Raw genomic sequence first — 16,884 nt, forward strand, 5'->3', positions numbered from 1 at the left:
AAGACGAGGAGAAGTGTTACTTGGAATATCCTAAGTCCTAACGTTGAGGATGTAGACAATGTGTGATCTTAGCGATGAAAATTAGTGTAGCTTTAAAATATGCTACTACGGTCCTTGAGCTCCCTAACAAGTACTAGCAAACAATGTGTATTTTGAAAAAATAAAATAATTTTGTAATGCAAGTAGTTTGAAACTTTGAGTATTTATTCAAACAACGGATATATACAAAGTTGATAACTTGATATGGATTCCCAAATAAGTTGGTGCTGCGCTGTCATAATATCTGTCTTTTTAAGCTTCTTCATCTTCTTCTTTTTCTCTTTCCGTTGTTCCACGCTCTCTGTTTCATGTTTAGCTCTCTGTTTCATGTTTAGGGCTTTTTTATATTCTCTATATTTCACCTTAATTATACTTTTTGAATTTTCCTTCCGTTTTGGGAGATGTCTCTAACTTGAGTTAATCGTCAAAATCTAGGATCAATTTTGTTGTCTTACTTCCGATAAATTTTATTCTTTAATTTGCACAAATCTTAAACAACACCAACATCCCGTAAATCATACCGCCCCACCAATATCCAAAGTAACCAGCCCCGCGCTTGCGCGGGGTCTCAGCACCTAGTCCTTTTTAATGATTGACCAAGATTGATGATAAAAAGTGCAGTTATTCCATCCAGACCAGGGGCTTTCTTCGGGTGCATCATAAAAAGTGATGTTTTCACCTCGTCCTCCGTTGCCTTAGCCATTAGTTTTTTTGATTTTAAGCTTCCATTATCGAAGTCGGAACTTCCTCCAGGAAGCTATCAAACTTTTCTGGAGAAGACGTACGAAATAGATCAGTAAAATACTTAACTGCTACTTCCTCTACCTTAGATTCCAAATTTACCTAGTTACCATCTTCATTATATAAACTAATAATTCTATTCTGAATCCGCCTTTTTTTAGTGAGAGCATGGTAACATTTTGTGTTCCGAACACCGCAAGTATGCCATTTCGTCATACTCTTATGTTCCCAATATTGTTCCTCGTCCTGGTATGCTTCCTGTAATTTTCGAGAGACCTCCAGAACCTCCTCATTTGTCTTTGAGAAATCATTTTGAGTTTCCTCAAGTGCCTTTTGTAATGTATTTATTTTTTTCCTTTCCGGATGGCGGATAAGCCTTTCTCCAAACCGAAATCTCATGTCTACAATTATGAATATTTTCAGCGACCCCTACTTCCCCCTTCAACTCCTCAAGTTCCAACCTCTTGTGATAGATTCAATAAGACCTTTTTCCCCTATCCATCGCTTATCGAACCGAAATCGCCGACGAAATTTGAGTATTTTGTTATCAATAGAGGCCACAATAGGTATATGGTCTGAACCAATCATCCCCAAATATTCTAGATGGGAGCATGGGAACAGATTATGCCACTCATTATTCCCTAGTGCTCGATCTAACCGGCATTTTACCACTTGCTTCTTTCTCCTCCCACTCCATGACAAGGTATTACCTAAACCTGGAAATTCTAGCAAACCACAATTTTCAATCATATTATTGAAAGACAAAAAAGTATCTGCATGACGCAGAACACCACCTTGTTTCTCATGATTTCCCGTAATCTCGTTAAGATCACCAATAGTAAACCATGGTTCATCGCGAGCGATGCGAATTCGTGTTACTCTCTCCCAGACGTGGTCCCTTAGACTTTGGTTAGGTTCCCCATATATGAAAGATATAAAAATCTGTTTCCCTTCATACTCTGTCTCCACATCAATAATTCAATTGCTTGGTGAAATAATGTTAAACTTATTGGAAGAATCATAAAAGAGAGCTAGACCACCACTTCTACCTCAGGGATCTATCGTATGAAGATGACTATAACCGAAATGAAACTGAACTGATTGAACAAAATCAAATTGTTGCTTTGTTTCCGAGAGAAAAAGAAAAACTGGTTTATGTTTTGACCAAATTTCTCTTAGATAACTGAAAGTCCAACTACTACCTAATCCCTGGCAGTTATCAAACTGTGGAATTGTAACACGTAAACTTGGCTTTACCATTTCACCTTTTTTTCTCCCAGACTTCGCAATCCACTGACCTTGAGACATAACAAAACCAAAAGCAAAATAAAATGTAAGAACTTTTAGAATAGATATAATGGTTATGAAAAGTGATATGAAAAACCTTTGCACTACTATCTCTGTATATAATAGAGCCACTAAAGACAAGATCCCTTTGGTCCAATAAACCCAAGATACCATATAAAGATATTATCATCAATCAAATCTTGAAGATTTTTGATTTCGATTACGGTTTCCTTCTTGCCCTCAATCCATTAGATCCTTGATGACACATTACTAATAATGGGGTTCCGTAATTGATACTATTCCAGTGAATCATATCTCTATTCCATAATCTTACTAAATCGGAAACTAAAATCTTTTCACACCCAAATCCAAATCCACCACATTAAACCAGAGTGATATAGATAACATACCGAATCAAAAACTGATGATTATAACTTCCAAATCTAGAGATATCTTAATTGTATGATTATATCATCGAGATCCGCCCTATTTCCTTTGTTTCTTATAAGAAAAGTTTGTGTGGTCTCTTCTTCCTTTATGCAATTAAGCCAATTTTTAAGCTTGAGGGAAAGAGAAGATGTGCTTAATCTTTGTTCTGACGGTTACAGTGGATTACCTCTTGCAAGGATCCATAGATGTAGCCACTCTAAGTGAACTTTAGTTAAACAATTGCATTGTGTCTATTTCTAATGTTTCTCGTTCTTCTTCTATTGTTCTCAATTCTACAAACTTATAATATACAAATGTTGACGAGCTCACTATAGATTGTGTCATCGAGTTTGTGAGTTTGATTCTTGTTATAGGTCAAACTATATCAGCCATCCAGTCTCAACAAGTGGTATTAGATCTCAAGTGTTATTTGATTTAAATGGTGAACACAAGCATTGAGGTGGAGTTGCTTGATGGGAAGGGAGACTTATCATTGTTGAAGAAGAGGATGATAGCGCATCTGTTAGCCACTGGTTTAAAGGACGTACTAGAAGAATCTTCATCACCTTTTGCGTCAACCACTAAGAAAAATGAGACAAGGATGCATACAAGAGATTTTGCTGATGCAGATTAGGGAACTTGTATAGACACTCGTTGCTCAATCTCATGAATATGTATCTTCTTAGGTGATTCATTTAGTATCATAGATATCCAAGAAACAGGACATTGTGAGCTAGACCGCAACTGGAGTAGAATACCGCAGCATGGATAAAGACACTAAGGAACCCATTTGGTTGCATTCTTTGTTGAAGGATTTGCAGATCACACTTGAAGACAAGGTCACTCTCTACTGTCACAATCAATCAGCCTTGCACATTGCAAATAATTTATTTTTCACAAGCGCACCAAAAATGTTGAAAGAGATTGTCATATGGTTGGTGAAAGAGTAGCTTCAGGTTTCTTGAAGACACTTCATGTGGCAACACAACATCAACTCCCTGATCTACTCACCAAACTTTTCACTGGGTTTCAGTTCAATCATCTATTGTCCAAGATGAGAATTCATCACCTTTATTCTCCATCTTGAGGGGGAGTAATGAAATACATGAATCAGTTTAATGTTGGTTATATAAAATTTGAGTCGTTTAGTTTATTTTTTTGGTTTAGTTGTTTGTTCGTTATATTTAACTATTGAAGTGTTGCTATACTCTGTTTTTACAGTTAATGAAACTTCTTTTAATCCGAACAGTTCTATTAGATCTAAAACGGAGATGAATATAATTTTCAAAAATTATCCCGATTATGTTTTTGGTTAACCTGGGAGTATGTAAAATCTATGGAAAAACACATCTCATTTACAAAGGCCCATAGTAATCCCCAAGAACCCAGACTAATCTCCAACGATCCAGAATAATCCCCAAGAACCTATGGAAGGGTCGAGACAAATTTTTTATCCCGATTCAAGTCCTAAAACTAATGCACTCGCATATATAAATATAATAATAGTGACTAAATAAAAACCACATCCGATATATAACATGACATACACTTTTTGGAGCGAGGTATCTTCATCCCTCTTCCTGAGATCTCAGATCGAGATAGCATCGTCTCTAAGAATATTCAAATGGGAAAAATCTCACTAAGTATCTCAACAATAATAAAAAATTAAGAAAGAGTTTTCAAATGAGAATTTATAAGAACCTCATGAAAACTCTCAACACAATTGTCTTGTTTTAAGTGGTTCAATTTACTTTTCAATGTTAAATTTTAATTTGAATTAAATTTAATTAAAATATTTTATTATATTGTCTATAACCCATTTTGAAAACCTTTACAATAAAATTGATCTAAGACCCAACAAAAAGATTTCCAATAATTTAGTATGGAAAGTGGTAGCTTATTCAAGACATATTCTCTTTTTAATGCACAAGTAATTAACATACACCAATTGGTAGGGCTAGTTAAAATATCCGTAAATTTTGAATCAGTTTGTTATTCGTCTTGATTCGAACCAAAATTTATGGGTATCCATAACTTTACGAAACAAAGCAAAGACTAATATGCAATATTCGTAAGAAACAAAACAAATTTCAAATACTAATATTTTTAAGAATGGATATCCGATCTGATCCGTTATATACATATATATACATATATTTAAATAATTATATATATTAATTATATAATAATATATTTTATATATTTTTACAATATTTATATTTATTAATATTTTAGTTCTTAGAATTTTAAAAGTACATATCTATAAAATATTAGTATTTTTTATACAGATCAAATCAGAATTTGATAATTGATTATTCGGACGAAACGGATCAGATCTTGAATACCTTAAAAAACTTGGATATTCGATATGTGTCCATCTATAGAAATTGGACTCGAATTATTTTGATATTTTGGTCAACTGGAAGTATTCCATTTGCATTTTACTATGTTTATCTATATCTTGATTCTCTCCCCTAATAACAGACTTATATGACATAGTTTTAAGTACCTGTTGTACCAATCTTAACCCGAAAAGAGTTAACCTATCTTGACGTTGGAACGTCTTTGTCTTCTTATGCCCAACCATTGATTTGTGTAAACGTTGACGAAATAAAATATGTAGGGCTGCTATTGATGTGTACTATACATATAAAAGTTAACCGTTAATGAGGCGCACATAACTTTTTTCAAATTTAATATTTAGTTGACAGTAATATCTATGATGTTATAGATTTTCGTTAAAAAAACTGAATCTTCATTTTTTTGGGTCTAAAAGTTCGCTAATTGAATCAAATATCAAAACTTAAATATGTAACGATCCGATCGTCCATGGTTAATGGGCCATCCACGTCCGTTCTCTCGGTCCGTGGATCCCATTCTGTTTCAACGGCCGGTGCATTAATTTTTTCAAAGTTCGAAATCATTGTTTACAGACATGCAATCACCACCCGACTTTTTCCCGTGTTTTAGAGTTCCCGATAGGTCACCCATCCTCACTCGCACAGTATCGCGAATCAGTTTCCGATAGGTCACCCATCCTTTCACTTCTCCAGCCCAAACACGCTTAGTTGTTAACGGATGTGAGTAAATCAACTTTGGTGACATAGATAGCCAATTCAAATCCTTTTAAAAAAATTCATATATCACAACTTGGGATGTTACGGTTCACTCCCTCTCAATGAATGCAACGTCCTCGTTGTGCCCCACGACAAATCTCAAGATGCCTCTCGGGTCAGAACCGAGATGGCTAGCCAGATCTGATACCATTTATAACGCCCGACCGTCCACAACTAATGGGATATTCACGCCTGACCGTGGGCCCCATCCCGTTCCAACGGCTGGTGCGCTAATTTTTCTAAGGTTCAAAATCGTTTTTTACTGACCTTGCAATTACCTCCCGACCTTTTCTCGTATTGTGACCTCACTCGCACAGTATCGCGAATCACTTCCCGATATGTCACATATCCTTTCACTATTCCATCCAAAGCACACTTAACTTTGGAGTTCTTAACGGATGTGTGACGGAAAATATAAATCAACTTTGATGATATAGGTAGCCAAATCAATCATTTTAAGTTTTATGAACAACGCCTATGTGGCCGCCCTGTTCAAAAACGAGGCCGTCCTGTTCAAAAATGTGGCCGCCTAGCCATCTATACGTTGTTCAGAGGTTGACCGTGACAAATATGCCCAAATTGGTGTAGCTACGCGTTGACCCGCGTAAGACCGCCTAATTCCTGCGTTGACCGCCTAGACCGCCTAGTAGGCCTGGGCATTTTACCCGGACCCGAAGACCCGACCCGAAACCGATCCGAAAAAACCCGGTTCGGGTAGGAACCGACCCGATCAAATTACCCTATCGGGTCTTGTTGTAGAGGACCCGCGGGTCTTGGACCCGACCCGACCCGAACCCGAAACCCGATGGGTACCCAAATTAATAATGTAAATTAAATAAAATGCATCAAGGGGGAATCGAAGACGGGTTATTTGTCTAGAGAACATGGGGTCAACCACTAGGAGACAACGAATTGTTGTTGTATTTTGCATAGTTTAGTATATAGACACATTTTAATATAATAAAAACACAAATTTTGAATAAAATTTTGAATATTTTCGGATATATAAATATTTTCAGATATTTTTTTTGTATTTTAAGTCTTTTTTAGATCGAACCCGAACCGAACCCGACCCGAAACCGAACCAAATCCGAACCGATAAATTCTAATTACCCGAATGGGTCTAACTATCTAAGACCCGACCCGACCAGGACCCGGCACGACCCGAACCGACCCGGAACCGAAAATTTGAAATTACCCTATCGGGTCCTAAACTCTTAGACCCGAAAGATCCGGACCCGAAAGGACCCGACCCGAATCCGACCCGACGACCCGAATGCCCAGGCCTACCGCCTAGACCGCCTAAGTTTTTTTTTTGTCCATGTAAAGTTGAGATACAGTTGATTATTTTTATTCATTATTGACAGATTTTGTGTAATTATTCATTACTAAATAATTATAATTAGCTATCAAACCCAAAACAAAAACATAATTACTTTATTTAAGGATTTTTTATACCAAACTCACCATAATCTAAATGTTCGACGAATCGAAAGAATATATTTAAAATTATATAAAAATTATATAATTATGCTTAAGAACATGTGTCATCATGTTTAAAAATAACTAAATATATTATAAATATATGAAATTGTATTTAAAATTAGGTTCCGTGTAATTTTCTAATACGTCCCAATTTTTTGGTAATTCGTTAGGTCCGAGATTACCGCCCGACTAGCACCTAACATAGAATATGGATTTTTTCTTTGGAAGTCAACTTACGACTAAGTATCGTACAAGTTCATATACTTGGGAAATGAGAACAGCATATATTAAAATAATATACTACGGAGAATGGCTTATCCTCAAGTACATTAAGTAGTACAATAATGAGAATCATTATTCAAATAAAAGAGGCCTAGAACGACAGAGTAAGAGATTCTAAAACTAAACCAATCAATAATGTTACAGAAAATACACAAAATAATCCTTAACTTTTTACCAAAACTTTTTTAAAAGTGGTAAGCAGATTCTAGAAGCTAAGCGATCCAGATGATTTATTGTGTTATTAACACATTCTTACAATGTTTTCTAAAGTGTTTTCAAATCTTTTTAGAGTTTTTTTAAGTAATTAAAAGTCTAAAGTTGGCTTTGGGTTTGTGCATTATTTGGAGAAAAACAGACAGAAAATAATGCATTTGGAAAATTCTCAGCCTGATTTACGAAAGGAGTGTCTGCGCCTGTAAACCAGATTTTAAGGAAGTTTTCAAATATCTGGGATTTTACCTAGGGATACTACATTCCCTAAAGCCGCACAGACCTGCAATATATTATTTTCTATTTTATTTTTATGCGACATTTTTGTTTTTGCATTACTTTACAGATACTTGAAAAATTTGCAATTTTGAACAATCTTGTAAGGGAGAAGGATCTATTTCTACACGCTTTGGAGAAGAATTTGGAGAGCAAACCTGAACCCTCTTTTTACTCTTTTCAAATCATTTATCATGAGCGAACTAAGTTTATTTAGAGTGATGGCAATTACGTTTGAGATTTTAAGGGAGACAAACTTGACCAATCGCTCCAAAATCCATTATAAATAGTAAACAATTTTTTTTAATGAAATGCATAGGGGCAGATCTAGTTGGTGGGTATCCTGTATCCATCGTAAATCTCATAACCCTCTGATCTTGGCTCCTTTACATCGTAATGCTTGTTGGATGTACATCTTCCACTGATCTCGGCGCCTTTACTAGCGACCTAGTTGGTGGGTATCCATCGTAAATCTCATAACCCTCTGTGATTTACTTCTTGCTGGCATTGTCAACATAGTGAGATTTTATCTCAAACCTAAGTCCATCAAACTTTAGCTTACAAATTTAACATTTCGACCACAAAAAAAATTTAGCTTAACAAGATTCCGCCCACTAAACCTAATCCGTTGCGTCAATTTATAGATTTGTTTTAGGTTTGTTCATTTCAATTACAATTTCAATGACAATTTCCGGTAGTAATAATTGGTCTTAAACATCACACCATAAAGTTGATTAAGTTTCATCTTTTAGTTCTTACCACGAAATTACTATCGACAAATTTGAGTAGTCTCTTAAATTTCTTGTCAATTTCTTTTGAAAATATACATGAGAAATACCATAGGATAGCAATACAAATTTTTTTATTACGAATATAACATATAAGAATCAAAATGATCGAAATATGTTTTATTGAAGAAACAAAAGATACGTATACCCCTATAGTACACTAATATAGATTTAAGGTTTAGAGTTTAATGAGCAAGTTTGGGGTGGGTGTTATGATTTTTTTTAAAGTAAAATTTAAAATAATAATTTTATAAAATAGTTTCCAATTTTATTTTGGATTTTAAATAAAATTGAAAAAATAAAAAACAAATCGATAATTTTTTTGAACTGATTTTTTATATATTTATTTATATTTATATCTCTATAGAGTAAGTGTATAAGTGTCTTTTATTTCCTTATTCAAACATTTTTGGTCATTTTCTTATTTGAGTATTTTAGTAAAAAAAAACTCCTTTTAGGGTATTTTAGAATTTTCCCTATATATTTCTCTTCATTTTTATTATTTTATGCTTTTTCTTTCTTTTTTTTTTCATTATGCTATTATTTTTTTGTCTCGTTAATTATGCTATTATGTATGAGAAACATTACATAGACGATATTACAGCCGGCAATTCTACTCCTTATGAGAATTCATGTCTGACTGCATCACCCTGAGTAGCCCTATGAAATCCATTTCTGACGGTACTCCTTGCGCCATGCTGAAGATCTCTTGTATGCATTTTCTCTAATTTTCTGAATAATTTGCATTCTTCGGGAATTGAAACCCGGACCTTTTCCTGTAGAAATTGCATTGTCTGAAATTTGAACCCTAGACCTAGATATAGAAGCTTTTAAACCTTAACCACTAGGTCACGATGCTTTCACTCTGCTATTCTTTTAATAATCACTTTTTTGTAATTTTTTTAATAATCACTAGTTAGAGCTTAAATGATTTCAATGGAATTTCACAAGAACTGGTAAAGGATGGAATACGTTTTTTAATACGTTCCTACTAAGGAGAGGAAATTTCATTTTAGGTGTTGTTTTTATTAGATGAAAGAATCTAAAAGGTTTGAAATATTATTCACAAGTTTAAAGAAAACTCTTTTTTTTTTTGAAACTAATAAAGAAAAACTCTTAAGGCAAAAGATATTCTCTCTTAATTCGTCTAAAAGTTCTTGATTGTGCTATTTCCAAGTGAGAGCTAATTCAAATAGTTGATATGCGTCTGTCGAGAACATGCATTGCCGCTGTTAGCTAGCAATTCGATATTTTTTAAACGGGAAAATTGCATTTTAAAAACTTCATTTTCTAGTACTTTAAACACTGAATTTTTTTGACTAGCACTTTAAATTTTCAATGTGATATTTTTATCATAATAAACCTCTAAAGACGTTTTTCTGTTCATAGACGACCAACACTGTTCAGTTTCCAGGTCAAAATGATGATGTGTCGGTTTTTTTTTAAACAGAAAAATACATAAAAATTCAAATGAAATTGGAAAAAATTATAAAAAGTTCAAAACAAATTTTTTTAAAAAAAACTAAAAACTCAAAAAAACATAAAAGTTAAAATTTCAAACTTAAAATAATATATTAAAAATTCAAAAATAAGATCTAAAATTAAAATGTCAAATTTAAAAAAGAAAATAAAATTTTAAAAATTCTAAACATTCTAAAATAAGATCTAAAATTAAAAATTCAAACTTAAAAATTAAAATTGTAAATATTTAACCCAAAAAATTATATTTATTTTAAAATTCCATCCAATGAAAGTGAATGTCATTTATGATGATATCAAAACTTGCCACCATCAAAAACAATATATCATCAAAAACAATATATCAAAACTTGCTACCATCAAAAACTTTTTTTTGATAATTCAGATATCCTGACACCTTACATAACCCGACTAACGCCTAAGTACACTTCGCAGAAAGCATCTCGGGGGTTGCCAATTTCACCCCATGTTAATTGATGGTGGCTACAAAGGGCTAATAATTCTTTCAAATAGATTATTTTTAGTTTTGTCCCAAAAAGATTTTCTAAGAAAGAAAATGACCAAAATGTTTCATTAAAGATGCAAAATACTCTTATGCTCTAAATATATAAATACAAAAAATAAAGAAAAATTTCAATTTTTTTTAATATTTTAGCTCTCATTCTAGAATTTTTGAATTTGTAAAATTTTATTTTCTCTTTTTTTAATTTGACATTTTAATTTTAGATCTTATTTTTGAATTTTTAGAATTTTGAATATTTTATTTTATTTTTAAGTTTGAAATTTTAATTTTACTTTTTTAAAATTTTTAGATCTTTGTTTTTAATTTTGTTTAGAATTTTTTGCAATTTTTTCCAATTTCATTTGAATTTTTCTGTATTTTTTTTAAAAAAGAAAAACTGACACATCATTATTTTGACTTTTAAAATGAACATTACCGGTCGTCTATGAAAATGAAAACGTTTTTGAAGGTTTATTATGATAAAAATGTCACTTTGAAGATTTAAAATGCTAGTCAAAAAAGTTCAGTGTTTAAAGTGTCAGAAAGTGATAATTTGAGTGTTTAAAATGCAATTTTCTTTTTTTTTAAACAAAACATGTTGTAATTAATTAAATAGCAATGTCACTAATGTCGACATTCTCTTTTATTGAGATATGCTTCAAATTTCTCTTATATAAGGATGACAAGAAATATGCTATCACATTCAAGAACGCAAAAATGAGAAAGACTCAAAGTCCTTTCATTTTCTCTGTCACCATCGCCATCTTCCTCCTCCTCTCCATCTTCCACTTCCCCGTAGCTCTATCTCAATCCCAAAATGATTGCAAACCTGTATCCAACAACACATGTATCGACAAAAACAAAGCATTAGATCTCAAACTTATAGCAATCTTCAGCATCCTTATCACTAGCCTTATCGGCGTTTGCCTTCCCTTCTTCGCCCGGTCCGTTCCCGCTTTTCAGCCCGAGAAATCTCACTTCCTCATCGTCAAATCATTCGCCTCTGGAATCATCCTCTCCACTGGTTTTATGCATGTCTTGCCTGATTCTTTTGATATGCTCTCGTCTCCTTGTCTTGGCGATAACCCCTGGCACAAGTTTCCTTTCACTGGCTTCGTCGCTATGATCTCCGCCATATTCACACTCATGGTTGACTCTATCACCACTAGTGTTTTCACCAAGTCTGGCAGGAAGGACTTGCGCCCTGAGGTGACGTCAGCTGAGACTCCTGACCAAGAGATAGGGCACGTGCAGGTTCACGCACCCCATCATGGCCACGGTCATGGTCTTCATCATGGCCACGGTCATGGTCTTCATCATGACGTTCGTGGAGACAATGAGAAGGAGCTTGGTTCTTCCTTACAGCTTCTGCGATATAGAGTTATTGCCATTGTTAGTATTTCTTCAATCTTTTTTTTCTTTTAAGTTCAAAAGTAAACCTCTTAACTTGATCTTGATCCATTTTTAATCTAACACTTGGGAAAATTTCTGTTGTTTTGAAAAAAAAATTAAAATACTAAAAATAGTCAGCGATTTTAGATCTACATCCGATAAGAAATGAATTAGATTGATTAATATTCACATAATACGGCTTTAATATGTCCATTTTTCCCGCTTCTCGGGTTTGACTTTTTTTGTTTATTTTACTTTATTTATGAATTATAGACACAAGTATCTTTGATAATATGATTTTTATTTTGCTATTTCAGTTTGAATTTAGTCTCTTTTTAGCAAATTTTTTTATCGTTTGACATTTTACCAAAAAAAATAATAATAATTAGTTGGTTTATTTTATTTTCAGTAGCTTAATTTTGTTTGATATAGTTTTCCGATCGGCCTTTCTTTATGGTTTTGGTTTATCACAAGTAGGTTGCAGTACTGGATTGAGATTTCTTAATTTAAATGACATTTAAAAAATTGATCATAAAAATGACATAATTTAGTAGTAATATTAGACAGTTTAACTGCCTAAAATGGTTTTAGAAAATATAGTTGAAGGGTATGGGAAGTTGGACCACTCATACATCCATCCGTATTTTTATCAATTAGTTTTATATAGTAGATTGGTGATTAGAAAATTTTCAATCCATCTTTAATTTACTAACTAGATTTTGATCCGCGCTTGGAAAGCGCGGGGTTGTTGGATTATATTATAATACAAAGTTTTATTATATCGAAAAACATAATTTTTAACAGCTATATAATCTACAAATTAGTTTATTTGAGATTTTATATGTACATTTTTACGTAAGTTTCTTTTTGACATGAGAATTATATCCGGATCAAAAAAACAAACCACACCGACCCAAAATTATAGGTTTAGTTCAGGTCCAGAGAAGATAACATATTGGGGTTTTTTTGACCCGCAGGTCTTTGTTTGAGTGGGTCCTACCCTAGACCCGAACATAAATATGTGTTTATTAGGTATATTTGGATATTCCGAATATGTTTCCGGTATTATGGATATTGTTTTTAAGTTTTTGGTTTACGATTAGAGTTTTGATTTCACGTAAATTTTTCAAATTAAAAAAAAAAATTGGGTGTTTTGATAAAATTTTGGGTATTTTTCAGTTCATCGTGTCAGATTTTGAATAAGATTTTAAAATTTTAGGTATTTGAATTTTTTTGGTATTTGTTTGGAGTTTCAAATACTTTTCATGTTTCAGATATTTTTCAGATTTTTCATATATTTCAAATTCTTTTAGAATCTTAAATACCCGAACATATGTGGACCCATTACGTCCATATCAGGTCCAACAACCTTTTGATATAAACATGGTTGATGAAATATTTTTCTGAGTAAAAGTATCATAAGAAATAATATTAAGATCTGTTAAAAATATTTAAAATATTGTATGTTTAGAATAATTAATCTATTATCAGAAAAATAATAAATAGTTATACATAACTCCAACAACTTTTTTATATTAGACTTTTTAAAACTCTTTCCTTTTTAATAGTATTGATTCGTTTTAAGTGAAAAGTATATAAAAGTATAATATCTAAATAAATAATTTTCAAAATCTTGAATAATCAATACTGATATCGTGAAGTCATGTTAGCTTTAATAGAACCAATGATTTTTTTCATTTTTGTGAAGGTAACATGAATATTCAGAAAAATCATTTTTAAATATGAAAATATTATCAAACTATAAACGGTTGAAAGTTTAGTATATGATATGAGATTTTAGTGGGAAAGTTTATATATGATATGATTATTTTATTATAAATGAAAGAGGAAGTTAGAATGTACACATATATGTCTTGTAATTTATCTTGTTTTAAATCATATATTATATGATAAAAGTGATAATATAAAACATTAGTTTCAATGCTTTTACGATTAAAAATCAAAATGATAAATATAGTAATAGTAATGATTAGGATTTAGGAGTGAGATTTAAATAAATAAAAGAATTGACTAAATTATTGTTGGAGAAATATATGGTAACATATTGTTAGTATATATTTTAGGTAAGACAAAAAAATAATGAATTAAATGAAAGGGTCCAAACAACTTTTATAGGTAGATTTTTTTAGACTCTTTCCCTTTTAATATTATTGATTATGATTTAAAATACATTTTATTTTATTCCAAATGGTAAATATTATTTCAAAGTAGAGCCTAAAAATTTGATACCTTGGAGAAAAAAAAAATCTAGCAAAACAGAGTTGATTAGTATCATGAGACTGATTGCAGCCACTGCGGCATGAGCATTGTGATAAGTGAGTAGCTGAAATGAGCAAAAATGGAACAGGTACTGGAGCTAGGAATAGTGGTGCACTCGATAGTGATAGGACTCTCTGTAGGAGCCACTAACAATACTTGCACCATCAAAGGCCTCGTCGCTGCTCTTTGTTTCCACCAAATGTTCGAAGGCATGGGTCTCGGTGGCTGCATCCTCCAGGTGAATTCATCCCTTCCATGTAACTATTTAGGTCCGGTTTAGTCATGTCCAGTATATGGCTAAAATAAGTTTCTTCAGAACTTGCTAAATCATTTGATGAGAACTTGTGAACACGCGCAGGCAGAATACGGATGGGTGAAAAAAGGGGTGATGGCTTTCTTTTTCGCGGTGACAACACCTTTTGGAGTGGCTCTAGGGATGGCATTATCTAAAACGTACAAAGAGAATAGCCCTGACTCGCTCATTACCGTTGGACTTCTCAACGCTTCCTCGGCTGGACTACTCATCTACATGGCTCTAGTCGACCTTCTCGCTGCTGATTTTATGGGACAGAAGATGCAACGGAGCATCAAACTTCAATTAAAGTCTTATGCCGCTGTTTTGCTTGGTGCCGGTGGCATGGCCGTCATGGCTAAGTGGGCTTGATCTACATCATTAATTATGGACTCATAGCATATATAGTTAATGTAACCAAAATGATACTATCCAAGTTATGTGATCAGTTGATCAAAAATTTGTTAAAATTATGATGGATTAAATATTCAGTGATGCAGATGATATATATATATATAAATAAATTTCATTCTGTTTTCTCCGTAATAATATGATTAAGAAACCTTCCTGTATAAATTTTTTTTTTGTCAACTCATTTGATTATAACAGCCCAATGGCATGTTTACAAAGAGTCGGGATTTAGGCCCAAAAGAAACTAATAAATTACAACTTTAAACCCATTTATAAGAAAAAAACGACACAACTCAAGACACATGCTTGACTCTAGGGCTTCCAGTGACACGTATTGGACATGTGGCTTTCATGCACCAGTCGCAAGCTCCGGCACCGCTCAGCCACTGATCCACCACTACAGTTCTTCTTCGTCTTGATTTGATTCAGTGCCAATCCATTCTCAGGTTTAGTGCCTCATCGCGATTAACAAATTTCTTCCCAAACTCGTTCTGCTTTCCACCTCAACCGCAACTTTCCGACCAGAGATTCCACTTTCACCGATGATTAAAACCGAGGAGGATTTAGTCAGCTTGAGAAAAGAACATTTGTTGGACCGTTGTAAACGCCAACTCTTCTTGATCTCTTTCAAGATGACTGCAGAACTCCATTAAATCCAATCAGTTCCCACACAGAGATGCTTTCTTCAAACGCCATATATAGCTATAATAGAGAAAGACTGATTCTCTTGAGAAGTGATTTAGATGAATCAGTAAGAGAAAATATCCGATCAGTAGCCAACAGGGTTCAGTTAAAATCTGCGGAAAGCGCTTTGATCATTCTCCATCGAAGATAGAAGAATAGCTTGCAGATTAGCTTCGAGGAAGAACCGAGAAGACACAACAAAATCGCCACATCGAAGAACAACATTGGCTAACCCGAAAGAAAAGTTTGATCGATTGATCGAAAGTAATTTACAAACAAAAAATCTGATCTAATGAAAGATCAGAACTTTAGACCAAAAAACTTGATCTCTTCTCTTTCCCTGTGAAAGATTTTAGTGAGAGAACATGAAGAAGAGAGAGAGAGAGAAGCGTTCCCTTCCCGTATAAGAATTATTAACAGGTTTTCAACAAAACATATATTACTATGATTAAATCTTGATTAAAAATGAAAATTATACCACTTATAAACAAGATCATCTCCTTCTCTCTTTTCACTTTTTATATTTTTTTATCCAATATTGTTTATCCTTTGTGAGTTTTTACGAGTTGCATAAGCAACTTTGTTCTCTCTTAGAGAAACCACTTCAACCTTCCATTCTTCAAGTTTCTCCATAGACAGTGCAATCTTGATCATGATGATAGAACTAGCAACGAGAATTGATGGATCTCAAGATCCACTTAGAAATTAGGGTAGGATTCGATCTAACGTAGTTAGCAAGTAATGAAAGAGAGACCAATGGCCAATGATTTGAAGGTTGAAATGTGTTTATAACTGATATTCCAATATGATACAATATCGATGAATAATCTGTAAGAGAATACAAGTGAATTCAAGAGTGGATTAATGTGTGTAGTTTTGTTGCAAGGAGTTTGTATCTCCACACCTTTGTCGTCCTTTTATAATTTTTTGGACGAGAATCGGAACAGCGAGATCTCCGATGAGTATCTGATGCCATTAAGATAATCTTTAATATTATGATATTCTTTACAATTGGGTGAAACGCTCAGATGCTCTTAATGAGGCAAAATTCATTATGTCATACTCTTATCTATTTTGATACTCTTCATATGGATGGTTAATGTCGAAAGTGCCATTTCTCTACTTGACCGATTGAATGACCAATCAAAAATTATTATTTCATTTCCAAATCGGTAGTAGTCGAATCTGTTA

The 16,884-nt window shown here is 33.2% G+C and overlaps 1 protein-coding gene across 1 annotated transcript; it reads left to right on the forward strand.

Moving 5' to 3' along the window:
- Positions 1-11,050: 11,050 nt before the first annotated feature.
- LOC106352361 (probable zinc transporter 10) lies at positions 11,051-15,085 on the forward strand. Its single transcript, XM_013792006.3, has 3 exons — positions 11,051-12,026; positions 14,395-14,544; positions 14,665-15,085. Exons 1-3 carry the CDS (start codon positions 11,253-11,255, stop codon positions 14,968-14,970), a joined length of 1,230 nt encoding a protein of 409 aa, XP_013647460.2. The 5' UTR covers positions 11,051-11,252; the 3' UTR covers positions 14,971-15,085.
- The last annotated feature ends 1,799 nt before the right edge of the window (positions 15,086-16,884 follow it).

The sequence above is a fragment of the Brassica napus genome, chromosome A9 (genome assembly GCF_020379485.1).
Source record: "Brassica napus cultivar Da-Ae chromosome A9, Da-Ae, whole genome shotgun sequence".
Taxonomy (NCBI): Eukaryota; Viridiplantae; Streptophyta; class Magnoliopsida; order Brassicales; family Brassicaceae; genus Brassica; species Brassica napus.

Excerpts from the sequence above, each read along its gene's own strand:
- LOC106352361 (XM_013792006.3), top strand. The coding sequence starts at position 11,253 with ATGTCACTAATGTCGACATTCTCTTTTATTGAGATATGCTTCAAATTT. Across the intron at positions 12,027-14,394 it reads GATATAGAGTTATTGCCATT|GTACTGGAGCTAGGAATAGT; the intron begins GTTAGTATTTCT and ends AAAATGGAACAG. Across the intron at positions 14,545-14,664 it reads TCGGTGGCTGCATCCTCCAG|GCAGAATACGGATGGGTGAA; the intron begins GTGAATTCATCC and ends GAACACGCGCAG.